The sequence below is a fragment of the Grus americana genome, chromosome 2 (assembly GCF_028858705.1).
Source record: "Grus americana isolate bGruAme1 chromosome 2, bGruAme1.mat, whole genome shotgun sequence".
NCBI classification, from domain to species: Eukaryota; Metazoa; Chordata; class Aves; order Gruiformes; family Gruidae; genus Grus; species Grus americana.
Window position 1 is genome coordinate 118,846,734 of NC_072853.1, and position 22,743 is coordinate 118,869,476.

Sequence of the window (22,743 nt, forward strand, 5' to 3'; positions counted from 1 at the left end):
TAGTAGAACAAACTGGAAGAGACAAATGGCACTTTCAAAAACACTGCATGTTTACTTTTTCATGGTACAAACAAACTTTGGTGATCATGTGCTTCACAAGGTAACAGTTACTCTGTATGCTCCACACACTCAGCTTACCAGTGAACTTCTGACTGAGGGGAACAACAACTGGAGTAGACTTCACAAGACTGGCTTTTCCAATGGACTCCAAATCTTTCAGGTCAGGAACCCGGTCATGGTAAATGAAGTCATTGTCTTTTTTGGCAGCTGCAAGTGCACGGTTGATTTTGTCAACCAGATCTTTAACATTTATATATTCATCATAACGAGATGACACTGTTTTCACCAAGTCTGCTGCATGCTAAAAAAAAAAAAAAACCCACATTAAAAATTAAAATATTAACTTTTCTTTCTCCCTTTCATATATACTTAGGAAAACAGATGAGCTTCCCAGTTAGCCAAGTAACTACTGCCAACACATGTGATCAATATTAGTATTTCCTTAAGAAAATATTCTCCCCTTTCATGTATCAAATAGGAAAAAGGGAGATTTTATTCATTAAAATAGTTCATTGGGGAAAAAAAAAATCCAAACCCAGAAGAGTAACCCAGTTAATATTTCACAATACCCTCACTATGACTCCCCAAAATCCAAAAGAAGTGATCATGAGTTAGAAGCAATAATGCTTCAAATACCCATTCACACACACTGCCCCCCCCCCCCCCAAAAAAAAAGAGAGAAAAAAGTCACAGTGTCATTTTCATGTTGTTTGATGAAACCCACAGCTTGCTTTTGCAGGTACTGCAAATTGTTTCTCAAACCTTGTTCACATTCATGAAGGAAGAGACCAGAGCCATGCTTTTCACATCTGCCACTAACATCCACCTGACCTTGCACTCAGAAGCTACAGACATTATGCTGGAATCCTATTGCAAGTTAAAATAAAATACAAGGTCTGCTATCTCTTCACTTCTGTCTGCTCAGCCCAGATGCAACCCTGAGGTATCTGGTTTTCCTACATCCAATTTACTGCAGGAGAGATGCAAGACAAAACATTGTCCTTTGATGGTATCTGTTCAATCCTGATCACATTTGTGTTGTGAACGTAAACACAAAATACTACAAAGCAATGTCAGCTGAGGTTTACATAAACTCACAACAATTCAAAAACTCAAACTTCTTGGGATTGTGAAGTGGAATCTGAGCTACAGTAGAAGTGACGAATATCTGAATATTGCTGAGATTTTTTGCCACTTTCCATTGTGCCAGAAATCACACAACAGTAGTTTTTGTTTGATACAATACTATAGTCTAACTAGTGTTTGCTAGAAACAGAAAATGAGAGGAGAAGAAACAGGGGCGTGCATATATACTTTGGAAGAATTTACATTAATCTTCCCCCTCAATGTAATCCATCTTTGTCTAGCTTTTAAAAAGGGAAATAAAAAGATGGTATTACTTTAGAGCAACTGCATTTTTTTGAAAAGTCATAAAAAAGGATACTAAACCTCTAATTCAATTAATTATGGAAACAGTATTTTAATAACTATGGAGAATAGGATTTAAGTTTCATCTTACTAAATGTATTAAATAAGAAGACATGGGATTTTAACTTCTGACTACATGCTGTTCATGAAACACTGCTAAAATAAGTAATAATGAAGTATTTCCCCTCAAGCTTCACTTAAAATTTACCTCTCAGCATGAAGGGATACTTCCTGTAACAAACATGAAGAAAAATCATGGACACAAGGTAATTTACTATACAACTTAACAATGATAGTAATTTTATATATCCAGACCTCACAAAAAAAAAAGACAACATTAATATTCTGTTACAGTAGACTCCTAGAAAAGGAGGTCTGCTAGGCAGATTTGAAACTCAAGAATAAACAACAGATACACCTTCATCTATCATGTAGTAATGTGGTCATAACATAACAACTTGCTGTTATAAGTTCATACGGGCACTTAATTGTCATACAAGCATACAAAAAAAAGTTTCAAGCTCCAAGCCAATAAATGCATAATGGTAACTTTCAAAATGTCAACAAGAGACATGACAGTCTTCTGCAAGTCTCTCAACTCTCCTGCATATCAATAAATAGATATTGCACATGGATCCTACAAAGTCGCGCTTTTAGCCATTTTTTCCCTACCTTACTTAAAAGGTGAGAAGACCCTACACATCACAACATCTATATCTGAGTCCCTCTAGAAACCAGATATAGAGGCAAAAAGCTATAAAGGCTAAAAATACAACTGTTTGTACATTTTTCAAAAATGATGCAGATTTAAATCAGGATTGCAGGAAATGAGTTTGGTATAGACCAGGCAGAACTGTAATGTTTTGGGGTTTATTTTAATAACATTACTTAAGAAAATTTATTAACAAATCTGTTAGATTAGCTACACAGAGACAAGAAGCTTATGTGAACGTACAGATACAGACTTAACATGTCAAGCAATATCAAACTGCCCAAAAATCATTAAAATACATCTTTATAAAAGCTACAGCAATACCTCTCATCTTTGCAGTAGCTAATAATTTGACTCATGCGATAGACATGCTGTGTAATTTTTGAATACTTTTCATTCTTAGTTATTTGAATTTTAAAACTCTGAGCTAGCTTTTCAGGATTTAAAGTTTTCCCATATTCTTCAGAGAAGAAAAAAAAAATTACCTACCTGCAACCTCCCAATTTCTTCACCAAATTTCTTCTGCTGTTTTGCCAGGATAGACTGATGATATTCTGCATTGGCCTGCATAATACAGTGCTTTGCAGCCAGAACAGGAAACACCTCCTGGAAATAAAAATACTGACCAGGGGAAAGTCCAACCACATTAACCACCACAGAACACATGGGATGCAGGAAGAAAAAGGAAGAAGAAAAGGAAATTAGAATCACCCAATTAATGTTTTAGATAGGTTAAAACATTAGAGGTAAATGTCAGAGACCACGTGACTTTGCATGGATTAAATCCACTCTTTTTTTAATCTGTTGCAAAATTCTTAGTATCCATTATTTTAGATGAACTACAATTTAAATTCAAGCCACGAAGTCACAACATTTACTTCAAAGATTAGAAATACATGCATATATTAAAGAATAGTTGCAAGAATGCATCCAAATGCTCCCAAGACAAAGCCAAGACACAGTATTCTTTAAAGAAGGGGAAGAGAAGACAGCCCCCCTCTTTTTTTTTTTTTTTTAAACAAAGAATTAACACTTAAAACAGCAGCAGGCCTATCAAGAAAGCAACTCTGAAATTATGAAAGCAAAGAATAAATAAAGAGGACCAATAACTACTGACATGGAAAGCAATTTAAAAGATTTAAGTTATTTTTAGACTTTTATGTAAATACACTTATCTTTGCAGGACTACCCACCGAGACATGAAGAAAACATTATGCTGCAACCCACAGTATAGGCATGGTCTTTGATCAAGGATTTGGCCTTACTGTTTTATTTCTTAAATCAAGGAGCACTGGAAAACTAGAGTGATGTTTTAAAGACCTCAGGATATAAAGACCTGCTTCTTCACGTTGGTGCATACTTGCTGCCCCCACAGACATGGAGAAAAAAACCAAGAAAGGTAAATTTGGAAGAAAAAGCTTTCTGGGAGGCCTTGCAATTGGAGTCTGACGCATTGAGTCGAACCTCTATTTCACACTCCTAAACATGTAACAGTTCTCAGAGCTGGTGTTAACTCATGGAACCAGCAAACCTTTTATGTTCTTTCAGATAATCAATTGGCAGATTACTGTGCAACTGGAATGGGGAGCAGATCTATGGTTTAGAAAGGTCCACAACAACAAAAGACAAAGCAATGTCTTCATTATATCTCATTGCCTCTCAGAAATCAATCATAAATATAACACATAAGTGAGAAACTGGCCCAATCTGTAAAATGCCAAGAATGCGTGAGAGGAAATATGTGCATATATAGAAGAATCTATCAAGTTGCAGCCAAGCAAGATATCAATTTCACTTTAAAAAACTTTTTTTTTTTCAAAAATATATATAAAAATTCAGACTGGCCTACAAAGGTGTTTGTGTAATTTATTACTTAAGAATAAAAATGCACACTTTTACTTTAGTACAGTAGCCCTTACCCATACAATTCCTACCACTATCAAGATTCTATTCTGTATTAGAAACCAGAGGGGGAAAAAAAATTACCTCATTTTTCCCCAGAGGGAGTAAAAGTGCCTTTAGCAAATACTTTGGCAGTTATTTAACTAAAAATGCATATTATGTTATAGAACCAGACATTAACCACTTCCATTTATCACTGGTAAAAATATTTTTAGTAAGTTTTCTTGTATATTTTTAGCAAATCTAGTATATTTCACATTTTATTTGTAACAAGAAAGACCACTGGAAGCTGTAATAGTTATTTTAGTTTTGAAACTATTAATGAGTGAAAAATAACTGCAAATTAGCGACAAGGGATGCATCCTAGGGACATTCACAGAAAAAGCACTATGGAAGACAATCTCCTACTTAGCTAGATATAAATTTCAAGAGTCTAACAGAATCAAAAGTAAGTATATCTTATCCAACTTCTACATTTACAATACTGTATAGAAGGTTTTCTACTATTGTATGATTCGAACATAACTGATACATTTGATACACTGAAAACCTGCTCATTTTTAAAGTACTTGTTATACAGTATATATTCAAAGAGTATGAAAAATATAAAATAAAATATTTCTGCATCTTCCAAAACCAACAGCACTCAAGTGAACAGTCAGGACTAAAATGAGATAATTTACAAGTATCAAGATTGTTTTGGGGTGGAGGAAGAAGAGAAGGCAGGCAGAAGGACAGAGGACACACACTGAGTTCCAGTCATGTTTTTCATGAAAAGGTAAGCAAACAGTACCACTGTATTCATGCTGTCAACATGGTAGCAAATTTCACATTAAAACATTGAGACTAGAAGGCAATTAAGACCTATTAGAAAATGTTAGTTTGAAAAACAGATTTAGTAAAGCATTAAGTACTAAGAAGGCATCCCTAAATGCTATCATAAACATTTCAAGTTCACTTTAAATGAAATGTGTTGCAAGTAAACGCACTTCATATAGTAAGATTTTACTTATTTAAAAAAAAAAAAAAACAAAACCCCACCACTATCTTTTGCCTCCTAGATTCATCACTGTTTTTCAAATTACAGGTTCACTTCCCTTAAATGTGGCAATATGTCAGCTTTTCTTGAGGATAAATTGTAAGTCTATTTCATCAAGTACATTGGAAAGAATAACAGTTATTCACAATAACAGCAGATCTCGGATTATTTCCATGAGAATTACTAACCTTGGGCAAAGTATCTTTATATTGACATTGTTTGTAAGCATCACCATAGTAATCTGCAGCTTGATTAGCTAGTTTAGCTATGATGCCATCTTTCATTTTATCTGGGAGGAGGGGGAGAAAAGACAGAGAACAATTATGATTATCATCAGTTTTTACAAGCAAACAGGTAAAATACTTCATCTTCAAACAGCAGCAACTGTATTCTAAGGATATAGCTTTACATGATAGCTCAAAAGTGGGATCCTATTCTTCTCCCTTGACATCTAGCAGCAGTTTCCAGATTTTCTTCTTCAATCACGATGCTGAAGGTTCAGTCAGTTGTACAAGAAATCTTTTGGCAGCTGCCAGCATTTATGCAGAATTAAGAGTGATGCTTTACCTCAGACCAATGGCAAGCTGCTAATAAAAGCCACAGTCCCACTCTAACTCCAGTAACTTGTTCCCAGTCCTTCCCTTGTGCCAGCACAAGCATTTGTGCAGCCATAGTCAATGAATTTAGCTGAAATCTAGTTAGCAAAAAAAAAAAAAAAAAAAAAAAAAAAAAAAAAAAGAGCTATTTTTCATCAGGATCTGTTCTCTAACCCAAATCCATGTCAGGACTCAAAAATTTGCAGAAATGCAACAGAAGAGAAGGGACTGGTCCTCTCCATGGCAGTCCATGCCACTGTTAGCTTACAGTGAATATATAACACCATTCCTAGACATAAATAACCACAGTTCTTCCAAGTGGTATCCACTACTGCGTATCAGAACTGCATGTGCATTCCCTGCCTCACGTCCTCACCCTGCTCCTGCAGCCAAAACTGTTAAAATAGGAACATGCTGCAACTATCTTTATCTCCTTTTATAATCACCTCTGGCCTGCACTAGCAATTCAGCCTTCCAACAGAAGGCAGGCAGTCAACGCAAACTTTGGCCGTTCACTCTAAATAGCTGCCCTTACAAACAAGTATCCTCTGATTCAGGTGATTTTCATGCACTGACAGATTTATAAGCACGAGTGCGGGGTATGAGGAGATTAGGAAGTCTGCAGAGTATGCTTAGTTGCCAAAATTAAACCAATAGAATTCTTAAGTGGTCTGCTCATTCCAGCATATTCACACATCTATCTACAACACCTCAGGCATGAGCTATGATGTAATATATTTACCTTCTATGAGGTAAATGCATTTAAGGTATGCCAGGAAGATCTTTTCACTGTGGAACAGGATTTAGATGACAAATGGAGAGAAAGGAGCTTATGAGATCTAGCAACTTACTACTTTGCTAAAATGCTTCTGTCCAGTACACTAAATATTTAATAAAACCAAATCAAAAATCTAAATAGACTGTCCTAGCTCCAGCTAGTGTGTGACAGTTGCATCTTCCTTCATAGAGCTTGAGCTCTAAGAAAAGAAAAAATATTGGCATATTAACTACATTTCCATTAACAAAGGAAATGTTAAAGGAGACTCATTTGTCCATGCAGACAGCTCAGAATAGATCTTTCACCACCAGAACCTTTAGTTTTTATTCACTTATCTTTAAAATATTGCAGCTGCAATGCAAGCCTTGAGATAGAATAGCAAACACACAGAATCATAGAACGGTCTGGGTTGGAAGGTACCTCAAAAGACACTTAAAGAAAACATTAAGAAAGGCTCAGAAATTAAAGAACTGATCTATAGTTATGCAATGGAGTTAGATTTGACTGACCAATTTGGTTTTTGCAAAACACTTCCACTTTCTTTCAACTTCTGAATAAACTCAGTGCTAACACAATAAACATTATCAGCTGGCAAGCTGCTAAATGGACTGTCTCACATGAGAGAAAAAAACAGAAAATTACAAGTAAGGTAAATAGTCAATGTAGCAAGAAGCTAAATTTGAGTTCTGAGATCAAACTTTGAAGCATTTCCACTTGAAAAATAGGTTTCTGGAGTTAATCACGTTGTCAAACATGATTCTTCACAAAATGTCTTTCCTGCCAGGGAAAGGAACTCTACATCTGGCAAAATCTACAGCCTCCATAGTCAGCTATTAACCTTACTGTCCTTCTAACACTGGCAAACTTGTGGTCTTGGGAGTAGACACAAAAATTTTCAGCTCACTGGGCACCTGTGGGTTTTGGATTAGCCTTGCTATCTTTGTCATGTTTTGACTAAGAAGTCAGGTGAAAAAGAAAAAGGTGACAGAAAGATCTATTTCCCATGCAAAATGAGGTATGCATCTGCTTCTGCTCTGAAGAAAAGTTTCACGAATTTGTTATACAAATTTATTTCAAAGCAATATCCAAATAGCCAGAGACTAAAATACTGCTACCAGCATGATAAAGAACACAAACATAATTTATCAGTTGGCTGAAGGACAATAGTTTCTCACTGAGATTCTGCTAAAGGCAGTAAGGCTACAAGAATTTTCAAAGATCTTCCCTGTCAAGAGAAGAATCGTCCCAGTTAAGATAACCCATCTTCATCCATTGTATTCCAAACAACATGAGGAGAGAAAGGAGTTGGTGGGCGACCACATGTGACCCCTATGTCCTTAGTTCTCCTTTTAGATATCTGTAATATCTAAATGCACAACTTCTTGTAAATACAGAGAGAAGAGCAGAACAGCAAAGACTAAGAGCTCTTGTACTGAAGATAGTACTGTTCCACAGGAAAATTCTTTGAAGCATATGTTCTTTAATAGGTTTATTAAAATATGCAGCCTCTGAACCAGTATTTCCACAATCATCCTTTAACAGTTAGGGACATAATTCTTTGTTCCACCTGCAGAATTTCACTTTTCAGGATAAATGGGGCATTCTCAAAGTTAGACTGGGTCAAAGAGTTCCTCTCAAGAATTTGAGCAATCAAATAGAATTTGTTTCCCCTAAAGTCTTAGGAAGTTTCCTTTGTTTCCTAGCACAGTCATATCTTGCCTTCTAAATTCTCATTACATCATTCCTCAGACAGAGGAGGAAGGGAGTAGTGGTAAAACCCCTATGCACCATTTCTAGTACGCGCAGTTCTTTTAAATAATTTTTGTCGTCAAGCAGTAAAAGGAAAAAATATAAACCAGTAAAATCCTTTGTAAAGACAGGGAATAATGGCTTTGGACCTAAAAAGAAAGGAAAGGCAAATGGGACAACTGCATTGTCAGGTGAACCTTAAACAAATTCTTAAGTGGCACCTGTAGTTTGTGTTTAATGACATGCAAGGAGGGGTGGAAATCAGTAAAGGCAAAAATAAGAACTTCTGAAAGGCCCTTTACAAGCTCTTAATAACTTAAAATACTTGTAAGTTTTTGTGGAAGTTGTAATGAGCACATAAACATACAAGCTGAAATTTAAGATATACCTCTTGTAGCTTTCAAAAAAAAGACTTCTTGGGCTTGAGCCAACATGATAAGACTGAGGGTTCCAACTGTGTCTGGAGAGATGTCCACTGTAGGTTCTCGATTCAAGGCTGACAAAACCGTGTCTTTAATGTGCTGGAAAGCACCACTCGCAAACTAAGTAAAACAAAATAATGTACTATCATTCATGTTTCCAAACAGATTTTTTTCTCTTATGAATATAATACATTCAACAATTAGAAAAAAAGAAAAAGTAGAGCTTTTTTGGTATATGGTCTCCCATTTATTGCTTACCCACTAAAAATAATTCCTCGTGACTTCTTGTTCCTGAAGCCACTTAGAATGAGTCATTTATCAAGATGGACTGTAAGTAAAAGTATATTGGCTACACCTAATGGCATAAGAACATGGAAATTTTAATGCATCCCACAAAGAAGAAAGGAATTATTACTGTATAACTTGTTAAAACTAAAATTTATACTAGCTAAAATTACTGAATCTTAAGCTGAAGGCTATCAGTTACCAACACGCTTGGGGGAAGGGGTATGGGGAACTGTATAGAATTAAATCTTTCAAAGCTGGTCAATAAATACGCGTCAAGACCAGGTAATTAAGAGGGAGGAAGATGTGTATGTATATTTATGTATGCGTATATATAGCTTTAAAATTGAGAGATACTTATTTGATGTTCTAAGATTAATCATTCTGAATTCCTAAGCATAAGCAGGGAGCCTCTGTACCTGATAGTGCTTAGCTGCAGCTTTCAGTCCTTCATCGTTATCTAGATTCTGTTCTGCTGCAATCTGGCTTGCCAATGCTCCACAGTTGAACAAAACACAGGTCTTCTCATACCCCAAACTTGCCAGAGCTGCAATCAAGACAGACAGTTACCCATACTGTTAAGAAAATAAACTTCAGTACTCTAGCATCCTACCAATGACACCAACACTACTAATATATCGGTACTTAAACATATAAACAGCTTCAAGGGAAAAAAAACAAACCACCAAACCACAATCATACTGAACTTTTAAAGTCAAGGTCATCTTTGTTCTGAAGGCTTTTACATAGTCTAATTTAGTACTTCCACAAAACGTTTTGATGTGAGGAACTATAGAGAGTGGCATAAAGCATAAAAGCAGTACTATTAAAATCTATACAATATACAAAATAATTTGAAAGTCTTTCTAACTACAGTGCATTTTTTTGGCTCCTGAAGATACAGAAATGCACGCATTACTGAAGGATAATCTGAAATAGGAACTTCCATGCACTTTGCAGTAACTGTCCAATTACATGTTCTTACTGTATCTTGAACGTCAGATTAACTACCTACTCTCTCACTGAGGCCAAAAATTTTTATATGCTCTTACTATCTATTGAAATGCAGGGAATTTTTCACCTCTCCAAGCTATTGTTTCAAACTGAAAATGCTGACAAATGTCTCAGTTATACATGCACTGAAACAGCTAAGGATTTACTTAATTAAAACTTGTGCTCACTAGACAGCAGTGTGGCCTGTCCAGACTCAACTCCTGTAGTACTTCATAGTCCCAGAGGATGGAGCCCACACTTCTAGAAACAGTAATACCTGAACAGGAACCATTTTGAATCTATTAATTGCTTTCAAAATGTTATTAGCCATATGCAAATGTAGGTATTAGTTTCCTACTGCTGTTAAAAAGCGTCTAGACACTCCTCTTGGAGAATATGGAAAACTCAACTAGTGGATTTTCAATTTCACAAACCCAAGTACAGAAACAACTTCTAAGTTATCCTTAAAACATGAAGGTACTAAAGAGACACATTTGTTTTGTTTCACTAACATCCATCCTCCTTATACATCTACATATTTATCTAACATATCTCTGAAGTTCCTATGTTAGCACTCCCTGACCTGCACTAAATTTTCAAACAGCCACAAATTTGACAGGCCATTTTTCCCATTTTGTTTCCCTCAATGAAAAGTGAGTTACATAGTCACTGAATTTCACCAATAGTCATTTATCTACATCATCGCTCTTCTGCAGTTTATTTTCCAGAGTTTTTCTAAAAAGAAGCCTTGTACAACTTAGACATCATTCAAAAAACTAAAACACACAAAAGGAAAGAAAATATTGCTTTAAAGTTTCTAAAGAGCAAAATTACTTTATATGCAGAATTATTTTATACTCTGGACTGCATCTCAAGTGTGATTTACTACAGTGAGAACAGCTGTTTAGCAATATAGATTTTCCTCAGACTCATCTGTTTATAGCTCTACCTATTAACTTAAGCCAACATATTTCAGATTACATGCCATGCTGTGAACTGGGTCACTTTTCAAGCAGCCACAGTATCTGTCAGCTACCCCGTGATAGACTTGGGATGCAGGGGAAGATGTCACCACAGCAAGAGCTCAAGTCACACCCCTGCATTTTGGCCCCATGGAAGTCAAAGGAGTTTTACACTGAATTTCCATCTGGCGACAGGATCGCCTCCTCTTAGAGGTCAACAGAAATTTTGCTCCCTCAGTAACTGAAAACTTTGCTTCACATTGACAAACCCCACTCCTAATTCTGATCTGAAATAAAGAGATACACACATGCTATAGTTAATTTGGAGAGCGGCATCTGGATAATCTGCGATACGGCACTGTAAAGGTATGTACTAATAGACTCCTTTTGTTAATTTCTTTCCACTGTGATCTGCTTTAAAGTTTCAAAATAAAATTCATTCCCTTGCTTGTTAACTCAATTAGGAATTTCTTTGATATTTCACATGGACTGTTGCATAAATCTCTGGCCATCTGCCTCACAGATAATTTAGACTAATATATAATTAACCTGCAGACAAGGAAGCTTTCTCAAGCTGCTGTAACATCACATTCACGCAAATTCTCAGGGTAATCATCAACATTATGATTACTGATTCTTTTTCTCACAATTATTATAAATTTCTGACGATTCACAGACTATGTTTAAGTCATAATTAAATATTCTGAACTTTACTAAGAAACAGGTTCAATCATCATGAAATGCTAGCCCCAAAGAAGACAGAACCAACCAGATTCTGAGAAAAAAACCACAACATCTTTAGGAAGGTCTCCAATTATCCAGAAAAAACTTCTTAGAACAGTTAGAAAATAAAGCAAGGAAAGGTGTGCACCACCTGCTTATACAGAGGAATGCAGTGTATTGTTACACATATAGTTCACACTTTAGCACATGTATTCAGAACACAGAAAACTGCAAAGACTTTTAGTAGCTGCTAACAGAGAACTACATAAAGGACACAAAAATTTGAAAAAAATAAAATGAAAATAAGTACTCTAACATATTTTCAGGCTTTGTCTGGAGCTTCAAAATTGCAACAGTCATCTTGCAATACTAGTCATGATGTACACTTAGGTATAAATAGAAACACTAAAAAAAATTGATGGCACACGACTAAATAGCTCCTCGCTTAACTCAAAAGGTTTTAGTCTTAGTTTCTCTATTGGTAAGCATTCCGAATCCTGAATTTGCAGTGCAGAATTGTCCTACATGACTAAAACAAACAATAGACTCAAACTCCTTACGTTTGCAGGAAACATACTTTTTTTTTCTTTCCAAGTGTTCAAATACATATGAAAATGTTTTAAAAAGAAGCGGCAGGAGAATCATCTCAGGGTACAGGCAGATCCTTCTATTCTCTTGAACAAAATGTGATATCAGACTAGGTTACTGAAGTCAGCTACCATCACTCCCCTTCTTCTGCAGGGGACTCACTCACTCAACAGCACATCTCATGAGGATCTTATTCATTTAGAACAGTAAGAGCTAGATTACCAAAAATCTACTAATGAAACTTAACATTAACTTGAACTCATTCAGTTCTGGGCTCCCCAGTTCAAGAAAGACAGGGAACTACTGGAAAGAGTCCAGCAAAGGGCTACAAAGATGAGTAGGGGACTGGAGCATCTCTCGTATGAGAGGCTGAGAGAGCTGGGTCTGTTTAGCCTGGAGAAGAAAAGACTGAGAGGGGATCTTATCTGCACTTGTAAATATCTTAAGGGCGGGTGTCAAGAGGAGGGGGCCAGACTCTTTTCAGGGGTGTCCAGTGACAGGACAAGGGGCAATGGGCACAAACTGGAACACAGGAAGTTCCATCTGAATACGAGGAGAAACTTCTTCACTGTGATGGTGACAGAGCGCTGGAACAGGCTGCCCAGAGAGGTTGTGCAGTCTCCTTCTCTGGAGATACTCAACACCCGCCTGGATGCGATCCTGTGCAACCTGCTCTAGGTGACCCTTCTTTAGCAGAGAGGTTGGAATAGATGTTCTCCAGAGGTCCCTTCCAACTGCTACCATTCTGTGATTCTGTAATTTTGATTAATGTCAGTTGAGGTTGGTCTCAGAAAAAGTCTGAAGAGCAGACATCACAACCATTATCAGAATGCACATCTATTTGTGCCTCTGGAAAACTAGTATTAAATCTCAATTTTACAGAAATTCTTTGCATGGTGTCCATACATTCATTACCAATGTTGAAGCAATTAATACGTTACCAATATAGTTGAACTCATTTGTAAGCTATATTGAGAATACTAGAAAGACTATTGACAATTCAGCTATACAGAAATATTCTCAAATATAATATCATTAATATTTGCACTTTTAGTATATTCACATACCCAATTTGACAGATCCTCCAAAAAGCGATCCTTTATCAAAAGCATCTTTCCATGTAAACGTTACACAGATCTGAAAGTTGTGAAAAAGAAAGATCTTTATCTCTAAAATTACATAAGAAATCCTCAGAAAATATCCCAAATTCACATATTTGTCCTTTTATATTCTAATTGCATAAAACATTTAATTCACTTGTAACATTAAAACATTCTGGAAATTTCAGGAAATCATCAAGAGTTATCAAAAAAATTATTCTACCTTTTTTCCTTCCTGTTAGTTTGCTCAAAACATTTCAAATGGACAAAACAGAAATTATCAAAATAATCTTTCAGCTCTGCTCATACTTTGACTGACAGATAAATTTATTTCCAAACCAAGATATTCCTCTCCCAAGAAGTCTGACAGTCTGGTATAATCACAGTTAAAGGAAACCACCCAATCATGCAGTTTCCACTGTTCCAAATTACTAGCATATTTGGAACTGTTTTGTAATACCAAAATTCACTTTTTTTATGAGTGAATTTAATAGCAGAGTTAAGGAAATGCACCCAGGAAAAAGAATGCAGGTAAAACCAGCATGTTTTATATTACACTTCCAGCATATATTTCAAAGACAATGCAAATACTTCACAGAATCTGCTCTGAAGTTCCACTATGTGATTCCTTATTCAGCTGCTCAAACTAGTTGTAGGCAACTGGTATCAAACCAGAAAGGATAGCAAAATTCCTCATTTTAAAGTGGCTGGGGAGAATAACTTCAGAAAGAGCACAGTACTGTTTGATAATGTATTTTCCTCTATCAGCAATGCTAGTTCAGGAAGTTCTGGTCCCCAGCTGTTCATTACTGCTTCCACTGACTACTTCTTCCCTTTGATGGAACAGTTTAAAAGTCTGCAGAACTTGCTATTAAAGTTTTTCAGTTTTTCAATGTCTCAGGGTTTGCAGATCACCATATCAAAATATTTGCACACTAAAAACCAAAGTGCAGTTCCTGGCTACAAGTGAATGCAACTACATGCAAAACTCAAATTAATTTGAACTGAATTAAAACTATTCCCTTACTTGTAACCTGTAAGTCTGAAAAACTTTTTCTTTTCATCATAACATTACCATTTAAATATGATTTGAAAAAACTGTCCTATTTGTAAACACATCCAAAGAAAACCTACGTTTTTTTCCACCAATATACAGGAGCCTAAATATCTATTGTAATCTCCAGCTGAGGAATAGGCTTCAATAGGCAGGAGTTAAGCTGAATTCCTCCTTAGAGACAGGATTCTAAAGAAATATGGTAGGAATAAAACCTTAATGAGCACCATAGCTATATAAAAATTATGTAATTTGTAGATGCAGAGGCAGGAATTAAGTGGCGAGCTCTTAAGTGGCTTATTCTGTTAGCTGTTGTGAATGAAACATCTGTTCTACTTCAAAAAACAAAGATCATATTCCATTCATTACTAAACGTTTTCCCATACATATTTTAAAAAGCCTTTTTAACATAGTGTGAAATAGACTTCTTGGAAAAAGGAGAATTGAAGAGGAATCAGTACAGCACAACTCTTTCTGACCTAAACTGCAGTGACCGCTAGCCAAAGTCAAAACATTTCTGAATCTGTGAAACAAAGGCAATTATGGCCACTAGATATATGTCTCAGTATAGACTGTACATAAGCACTGACTAGAAAATAAACAGAGATTAGGAAAATAAGGCCCAAAGAGATTAAATGTCTTGCCCAAAAGAAGTACTGTTTAGCGGATTAGGTACCGGCTTGGAAGTCACACATCATAGGTGTTACGATTCAGTTTAATTGTTTGATAAGTCTTCTTACCTGATTTTCAGAGAATGGAAATTTTGGTTCAATTGAACACAGCTGATCATAGTATCTACAAAAGAAAAGGAAGAAACAGCTATTAGATAAATCAGATTAAGAGTTTTGTTTCTTACACTGACATGTAAGGAAAACAGCGCAAAAATCCCACACGCAAGTAAATTGTGAAGCTCACTCGTAACTATGGAGGATTTTCAAGACAGACAAATTTTGCCTAAAGAGATCTTTTCAGTAGAGAAACAAGTTCAATAGGAGGTAGTCTTCCACAGATAAAGTGGAAACCCTGTCTCAGTCAGCAGTAAAAGAATATCACAGACAAAGCTGACCCATTCCACTTTCTGATGGAGTGTTGATTAGAAAAGAATGTCATGCAAAGGAGCCCCTGTGTACGTACAGGAAGACAGAGAGTATGGTAGACATTAAATCATGCTGTAAAAGTAATTAATTACAGCATTTAACATAATATTAAAAAGCTACACTGCACTTTCTTCATCTGAACATTATACCCCACTCCCCTACAATTTCTGACTCATGTGTTTAAACTTTAATGTCTTTGAAACAGATGCCATTTGCTTTGCACAGTATCAACTGGAGAGCCTTATCCTTAATAAAATTCTTTAGTTGTAAGCTTAGTTTTCACTAGAGTATATTGTAGCAGTCACAGTGAATTAATACCAAAAGTTTCTCTGTGCCAATATTTTGTCTACTCACAGTGGAAGATGTTTAGGAAAGAATGCCAGAAAGATAATATAGCAAGTATAGCATAGTCCCTCACACCATCCATCTGGGCAACAGTTAGCAATTCTAAGTTTTCCTGAGTTGTACCCTACACCTGCACCACTTGTTAAACATGACACACTGGATGCAGAACAGAAAACCTCTAAACTGCCGATCAGATAACATGCGAAGCCTGTTTCCTATGCTCTTCCTGTAGCACTTGCCATATAGGCGTACATCCAATATTATATTTGTCAAATTCTTTAACAATTCATATTCCCAATATACAAAACACCTTGTAGTAATGCGTTTGACAGCCTGTGAAACAGGGTTAACATTGTTCCTGTTTCCTTACATTACTAAATATTAATCACTATTGATCTAGACATGAAGCGGATGTACAAGGTGTATGTTCTGCAGGCAATAACATGGGTTTATACATTCAAGAAGCATTTTTAGAAGTCATATACAACAATTAAAATTGTGTTAGCATATTCTTCAGTGAATTGTACCTGCCAATGTATATAATACTACAGGTTTCTGACATCAACTGAGCCACTGCAATTTAGAATCATAGAATGGTTTTGGGTTAGAAGGGACCTTAAAGATCATCTTGGTCCAACCCCGCTGCCATGGGCAGGGACACCCTCCACTAGACCACATTGCCCAAAGCCCCATCCAAACTGGCCTTGAACACTTCCAGGGATGGGGCATCCACAGCCTCTCTGGGCAACCTCTTCCAGTGCCTCACCACCCTCACAGTAAAGAATTTCTTCCTAATATCTAATCTAAATCTACCCTCTTGATTAAAACCATTACCCCTTGTCTTGTCACTACGTGCCCTTGTAAACAGTCCCTCTCCAGGGACTAAGACACAATATACATACTTAAGATACAATTACTGAGCTGTATCAAAAGCTACAATAATCTACAACAGTAACCCTGCAGGACTTCCACTAATAATTGACTTGAAATTAATTGCTCCTAAGGTTAAAAAAAAAGAAGTCTGCAGATGTTTACTGTGAGAGCAGTTTAATCAAGATTAATTTTTACTTTTAACAACTTGCCAAGTATGTGAAAGGCATAGTTAAAGATAACACCACAAAAACAAATCTTAATGTGGATTTTAAAGCTAATGATGTTTCTCACTGTCTAAACAAATCTATGAATCTGTATTCTACCTTGCCATACTTTAGCATTACAGTTGCTAGTACAGGAGCAGCCATTATGAAGTCAGATTTCAAATATACCTCCACTGAGAGACTGAAATTTATAAATCAAAGGCATTTTTCAGAAAGAACTAAAATTTTGACAATAACAGTCTGATAATTTTAAATTATGTGATAGCACAATAACTAATTTCTTCCAACATTTATGAAGCTAGCACATGAAACATGGTTTTAAAAGAATGTCCATTTATTTTTTCTAAAAGATTTTCATGTGTCTGTTTTCTTCATCTTTCATTAGATGGTCATACCTTGAAAACATATAAATGAAGCAATAGTTAAATATAATTCAGTTACAATTTTATTTTTAAGTGACCTTACATCCAAGGTTTGATCTACAAAAATCATACACAACAGCATCCCTTTTGCAGTAAGAAATTCAGCTTTGCATCTTGATGCTCTCCCATCAGTTTAAGTTTCATCTTATTCACCACACCATTACATTTTTTTCCCCCCATTTCCTAATCAGTTTCACTGATACAGATTAGCAGTACAAAAATTAGTTCAATACCAGCACTGAAGATCACTTCAACTGATATATTTAAATGTACTTCCTTCACTGTCATTGACTGATCTCAACACAGTCATTTTCACGCAGTATCACAAAGAAAACGAGACTTCCCATGCTGTCTCCTCCTGCATCAATTTGTTAACCAAAAGCCACCAATAAAGCTGAGTTGTCTTCCCACATTCCACGATTACCCTATCCTCAGCTGCCATGAGTCAAGAAGCGAAGCTGGTTAAATGGCCTTGTGAAGTCCTGTGCACTGAAAGGTTGGCTGTTTACAAACAGACTATTCTTTGTATGTCAACAGAACCACAAAGAAAAAGAAAATAAGCCAAAGAGGTGTATGTTCCTCCCAAGTATGCACATTGCTGCATTTAACATCAATGAATACCAACAACACGGGGCTTTTTGTCTGGTTGGTTTTAAAAAAGTTCAGAGCTTATGTTACTATTCTCTTTACTATTTTAAGCATGTGGTATCATTTCTTTTTACTAAAGAACTTGAAATTCTACCCAAGATTTAAGAGCTCTTTAAAACTCTGCAGACAAAAAAAATCAACATGTAAAATAATTTAGTTTTATTTAGCAGTAGTTAAACATATATAGATATATAAACTAAACATAAATACATAAAATGGTAAAGAGATATTAACCAGAGAACAGCATAAAACTAGCAGTACAAAAATAGAAAATAAATATTAAAGGAATGACCACAACTGATGCACAAGTCAGGTACACATTGAAGGTTGAGGATAAACAAAAAGGTGTTATTTAAAACAAAATTTACAGGAATCTCTAACTACCAAGACACAAAGAACAGAAGTTGCCAAGCAACAGATGAGAATTGTGTGTTTCGCTGTGCCAGACTGATGAACTATAGAAAACCACACAAACATATCAACTGCCTGAGTTCCAACTACAGAAATGAAAGAGAGGGCAGATGTCAGCAACACACATCTAGTTGTCAAAGTACAGCAATCTTTCACCAAAGCAGGCATTACACACTCCTAAATGCTAGTAAAAATGAGTTACAGCAGTCAAATGAGTTGGAGGCCAAGGTTTAAATTAGAATTTAATTAAAATATATGTATTACACCAAGAACCTCAAATCCTGTTGTCCTTCAAAGAATCATGAAGAAAAATCTGCTTCAAAAGAACTTAAAAGAGACCAAGATCTGCCTTAGCTCTTCTAGGTTAGAACGGGAGTCCTGAATTCGCAGCTGGAAACCAGAACTGCAACTTTTAGCCCCCAGAGAATTTGACCATTCAAAAGAAAACCAAGCACCCCTCCTTCCCCGCCCCCTTTTTCTTTAAAAGGACTGCAAGAGTTGTTAGCAAAATTAAACCAATTAAACTTGCACCACCACTCCACTCCTCTAGAAAACGGAAATTAAGTCCAGGCTACCTTTAATAGTAAGAGAGGAAGCCAGGAACCCCTTGAAGCTATAATTACACTCGGGGGGGGGGGGGAAACACAGACACAAAAAAAGAAAAACACACAAAACCACTAAATCAAATCTGTTATGACAGAATTTAAGGGGAAACATCTGTACCAAGCTCACCTACGTCACCTTCAGAGCACTCATTCTCAGAAAACAAAGAATGCTTGGAAGCAGGCTGAGGTCTTTCCCAGTTACATTGTGCCCCTTTTCACTGGATACCTCAAATACTTCTCCAAGAGAAGCATTTGTGTTCATCAGTTGAACCACAGCACACCACCCACTTTCAAAGCTTTCCTGGTCAGCATTTGCCAAGGAAATAGGGCTGCAACTGAGTTCATTTCTTCCATAAAAAAAAAATTTCTGCAGTAACTACTCAGCAAAACAAGGCTTCTAAAGATTACAAAACGGTGGGGAAATCCAAGATTAATTAGCAGAAGATTAAGCCCTCATTTCTTAACAGTTAAATGGTCTACAGTGCTCTACTAGGTATTATGGTCTATAAAAAGCCACAAAGAAGAAAATATATGCAAAGGGTATCCACATTGTAATTAGCTCTTCCAACCTTACTTCACTAACAAACCAGTTTTAAACTCCAACTTTAACGAAAATCTTGCTGAAGTTATTACTTAAACATAAGACTGAGTACAAGTCTTAAATAGCAACAGGAAAATACTGGAAATTGGAGAGGGAAGGGAATTTTCAGAGGAAACACAAGGCACTCAGATGCTTGTGCTCTTTCAATCATAAGCTCAGCTGAATAATTCAAACTTCTGGGTGTGCAGACAGTCTGACTTTTCAAAGTAACTGCATCTTACAGAGTATTAACAGAATATATGTCAGAATATTCTTACAGAATAAGAACAAACTTATTTTCCAGCAACTGTAATGAATATAAGTGGTCAGACAGGGACAAGCCTTGTTAGAGATAGGGGAAAACATACATATGATTGTTTTATTTTCTCTAATTTACAGTTAATTCAGACCTTCATCTTATCTCACTTCCACTGTAAAGGGAACAAATATTCTCAAATGATACAATTTAAAATGCAGGTTTTCTGAGACAAGCTTCTGTGTGGCAGGGATATCACTTGTTCACACATAAGGTGGCACCAGTGCAGAGCCACATTCAACGCCTCCTCACTACCGCAACAGTACCTGGGCCAGCTGAAGTCATCTGATCAACAGCAGAGAGAACAGATCGCTGCATATGGAATTAACTCAAAAGGAAAACAGGTAATTATGCAACTGCAAGTGGGTTCCCTTCATTATTCAGAGAGAAAACCTGAGGTGAAATTGCACACTATGGCTTGAATTAATTTAATGACCTACTGGCACTAGAAGGGGGAGATCCCACTCAGCTCCTTGGCTTTCAAGCAACACTACTTTTATCCTCTTTTGCATCAGTCCTGATGTTCATCTGACCTTCCACTGAACTCATTCAAGCTGCTCACCTGTCAGAAAGCCACATACAGCTTTTGCCTTCCAGAACTGGCATAAGAAAAGCACCAGAACTGAAGAGAGGGCTTTCTCCTTTTGACACTGTACCATTGTTAGATATGGTGAAGTCCTATGATGTGGCTAGGCCAAATAGGGATTTTCAGATAGAAACTAATCACAAACCTGACTGGCCTCATCAGAAAAAAACAGCTCAATTCCAGCGTTCAAGCGAAGATAATAACATGCCTTGAATTTGGCTAGCAGAGTCCCTCTTTCAGTTCATAGATGCTCATTATTTCCCTGACCTTCAAAAGGCATACACAGTAATAAACAGGAATAGAGCAGGAAACTACAAAGATACTGTAAAACATCATGAGTACAGTCATAGCTTTTATAGCCCAAACACCCAGTGAAGAGTTGATAAGCTCAAAAAAACATCAGTAACTCATATTACAAATCTTGCCATCTTTTTAATAGGTCGTTTGTTTCTTTTCCATTCCATTCCTCTTCATTTTTTTTAAGTTTATAAATAAGAAATTCTGGTGAACATCAAATATATTTCTACTTGTTCATGATATTACAGAAATGTGTCATGTCTACAAGTATCATTTCTCCCTATACTAGAAAATCCCTCTATCTTTTTTCCTTCTTTAAAAAGAAACTTGTTGCCACTACGTAGAAACGCATATTCTGGTACCGAGTATCTTTGATCCCAACTTTGCAAATACACGTGTGTACTTAGTATTAACCTAGTGAATGAATCATGGTGACCTCAGTGAGTAGATGAGCTACAAATGGGCTCAAAATGTTTCCAACATAGAGAAACAGAACAACAGGATTACGAAAGTCAATACTGCAATCCATAAATGTTCTAGAGAGATAGGAAAGAGCAAATGCTTTTGTAGATGATGGAGAAGTTAGTCCTAAAGCAGGTTTTATGCAGTTTACCGGACAGAAGACACAGATCAATCTTTTGCTCATCTAACCTATGATAATTCCAGCCCAACAGAGGCACCAGTGAACTTTCTGATAGCAAAGTTAAGTGCATTAAGTAGAAGATAAGAACGTGACTTTGCAAATAAAGAAGCTGCTAAACACAGAAAACAGAAGGAAAACATGACAGTAAAAAAAAAAAACCCAAACCCAAACAACTTCAAAAGAAAGCTGTCAGCTGTAGCAGCAAAAGGTAACACTGAAACAACAAAAAAAGATACACCTGCTCCCTTCTAAGAAGCAAAATAGTCCGTCATTTCTACCTAGATCCAGCCGTGACTGGCATGTTACACTCAGAAGGGGAAGTTGATCGGGACAAGGCGTCTTCTCTACACCTCCCCCGCCAGCCCTGCGCTGTCATCATATGACACCACACGACGCTAAATACCCGAGGGTGGGGGGACCCCAGGTGGCTGCAAGACACTCGAGCGCTGGGGCGCCTGCCCCAGACACAGGCCCGCGGCGGGCAGGCAACCCACAGACCGCCGGAGCCGGCCCGGCAGCCCCGGCCGCTGCCTCCCGGCGGACCCTCCGCCCCGCCCCGCGCGGGCCGCCCACACCTGGGCCCGCCCGCACCTGGTTCCGGCTCCGCCGCGCCCAAGGCCTGGGCCCGGAGCTACCGCCGGGCCCCTCGTCCGCGCAGGGCACCTGGGGAGGGGGAGGTGCGCGTCCGCCCGCCCCGCCGGAAGCAGGGGGGAGAGGAGAGGGATGGTGGAGGTGGGGGGCAGGCGCGGCGCGGCGGGCCGCTGAAGGGCCTGTGCCGGCCTGGCCCGGCCCAGCCCTCCCGCCCCTACCTAAGGAGGGTTTCGAGCGCGCTCTCGTGCTTGTCGAGCGGGCGGCCGAGCGCGGTCTTGCGGAGTTTGCTGAGCTCCTCGGCGGCGCGGCAGTGCTCGGCCTGGGCGTCGCCGCCCGGGTAGCTCTGCTGAATGAACTTGCACAGCGGCTTGGCCAAGTCCACCTCCGAGGCCTTCTTCAGCTGCACCGAGATGAAGTTCGTCATGGCCGCCGCGCGGGGGAGGCGGGCCGGCAGCCGCCGCCGTTACCGGAGCTTCGCGCTCCCTCTTTCCTCGCTGAGCTGCCCGGGCCGCTGCCTGCTCCCTGCCTAAACGGCGGCCGTAACCCCGCGCTTCCGGGATCGTCGCGCGCTGCCCAACGCAATGCCGTCACGCGCGCCCGCCCGCCCCGCGCGGTGTCCCCGCCCTCCTTCCCCCGCGTCGCTCTCGCGGCCGTTGCCGCCTGAGGGTGGCGCCGTTCGCGGCCTGACGGGAGGGTTCGGCTGCCTGAGGGGAG

At 38.0% G+C, this 22,743-nt stretch overlaps 1 protein-coding gene across 2 annotated transcripts in view; it reads right to left on the bottom strand.

Moving 5' to 3' along the window:
• Positions 1-22,657, bottom strand: part of PDCD6IP (programmed cell death 6 interacting protein) — a 34,692-nt gene extending 12,035 nt beyond the window's left edge. Inside the window, exons 1-8 of one of the 2 annotated variants that reach the window (XM_054814336.1) lie at positions 22,248-22,657; positions 15,132-15,186; positions 13,305-13,374; positions 9,391-9,518; positions 8,653-8,806; positions 5,330-5,430; positions 2,690-2,806; positions 139-361 (exon numbers count right to left, since the gene is read on the bottom strand). In XM_054814336.1, the coding sequence (XP_054670311.1) occupies positions 139-361; positions 2,690-2,806; positions 5,330-5,430; positions 8,653-8,806; positions 9,391-9,518; positions 13,305-13,374; positions 15,132-15,186; positions 22,248-22,453 (1,054 nt within the window). In that variant the 5' untranslated portion in view covers positions 22,454-22,657. Of the gene's footprint in view, positions 1-138; positions 362-2,689; positions 2,822-5,329; positions 5,431-8,652; positions 8,807-9,390; positions 9,519-13,304; positions 13,375-15,131; positions 15,187-22,247 lie in introns of both variants that reach the window. The other variant, XM_054814335.1, reaches the window with a different exon arrangement.
• Positions 22,658-22,743: the final 86 nt, after the last annotated feature.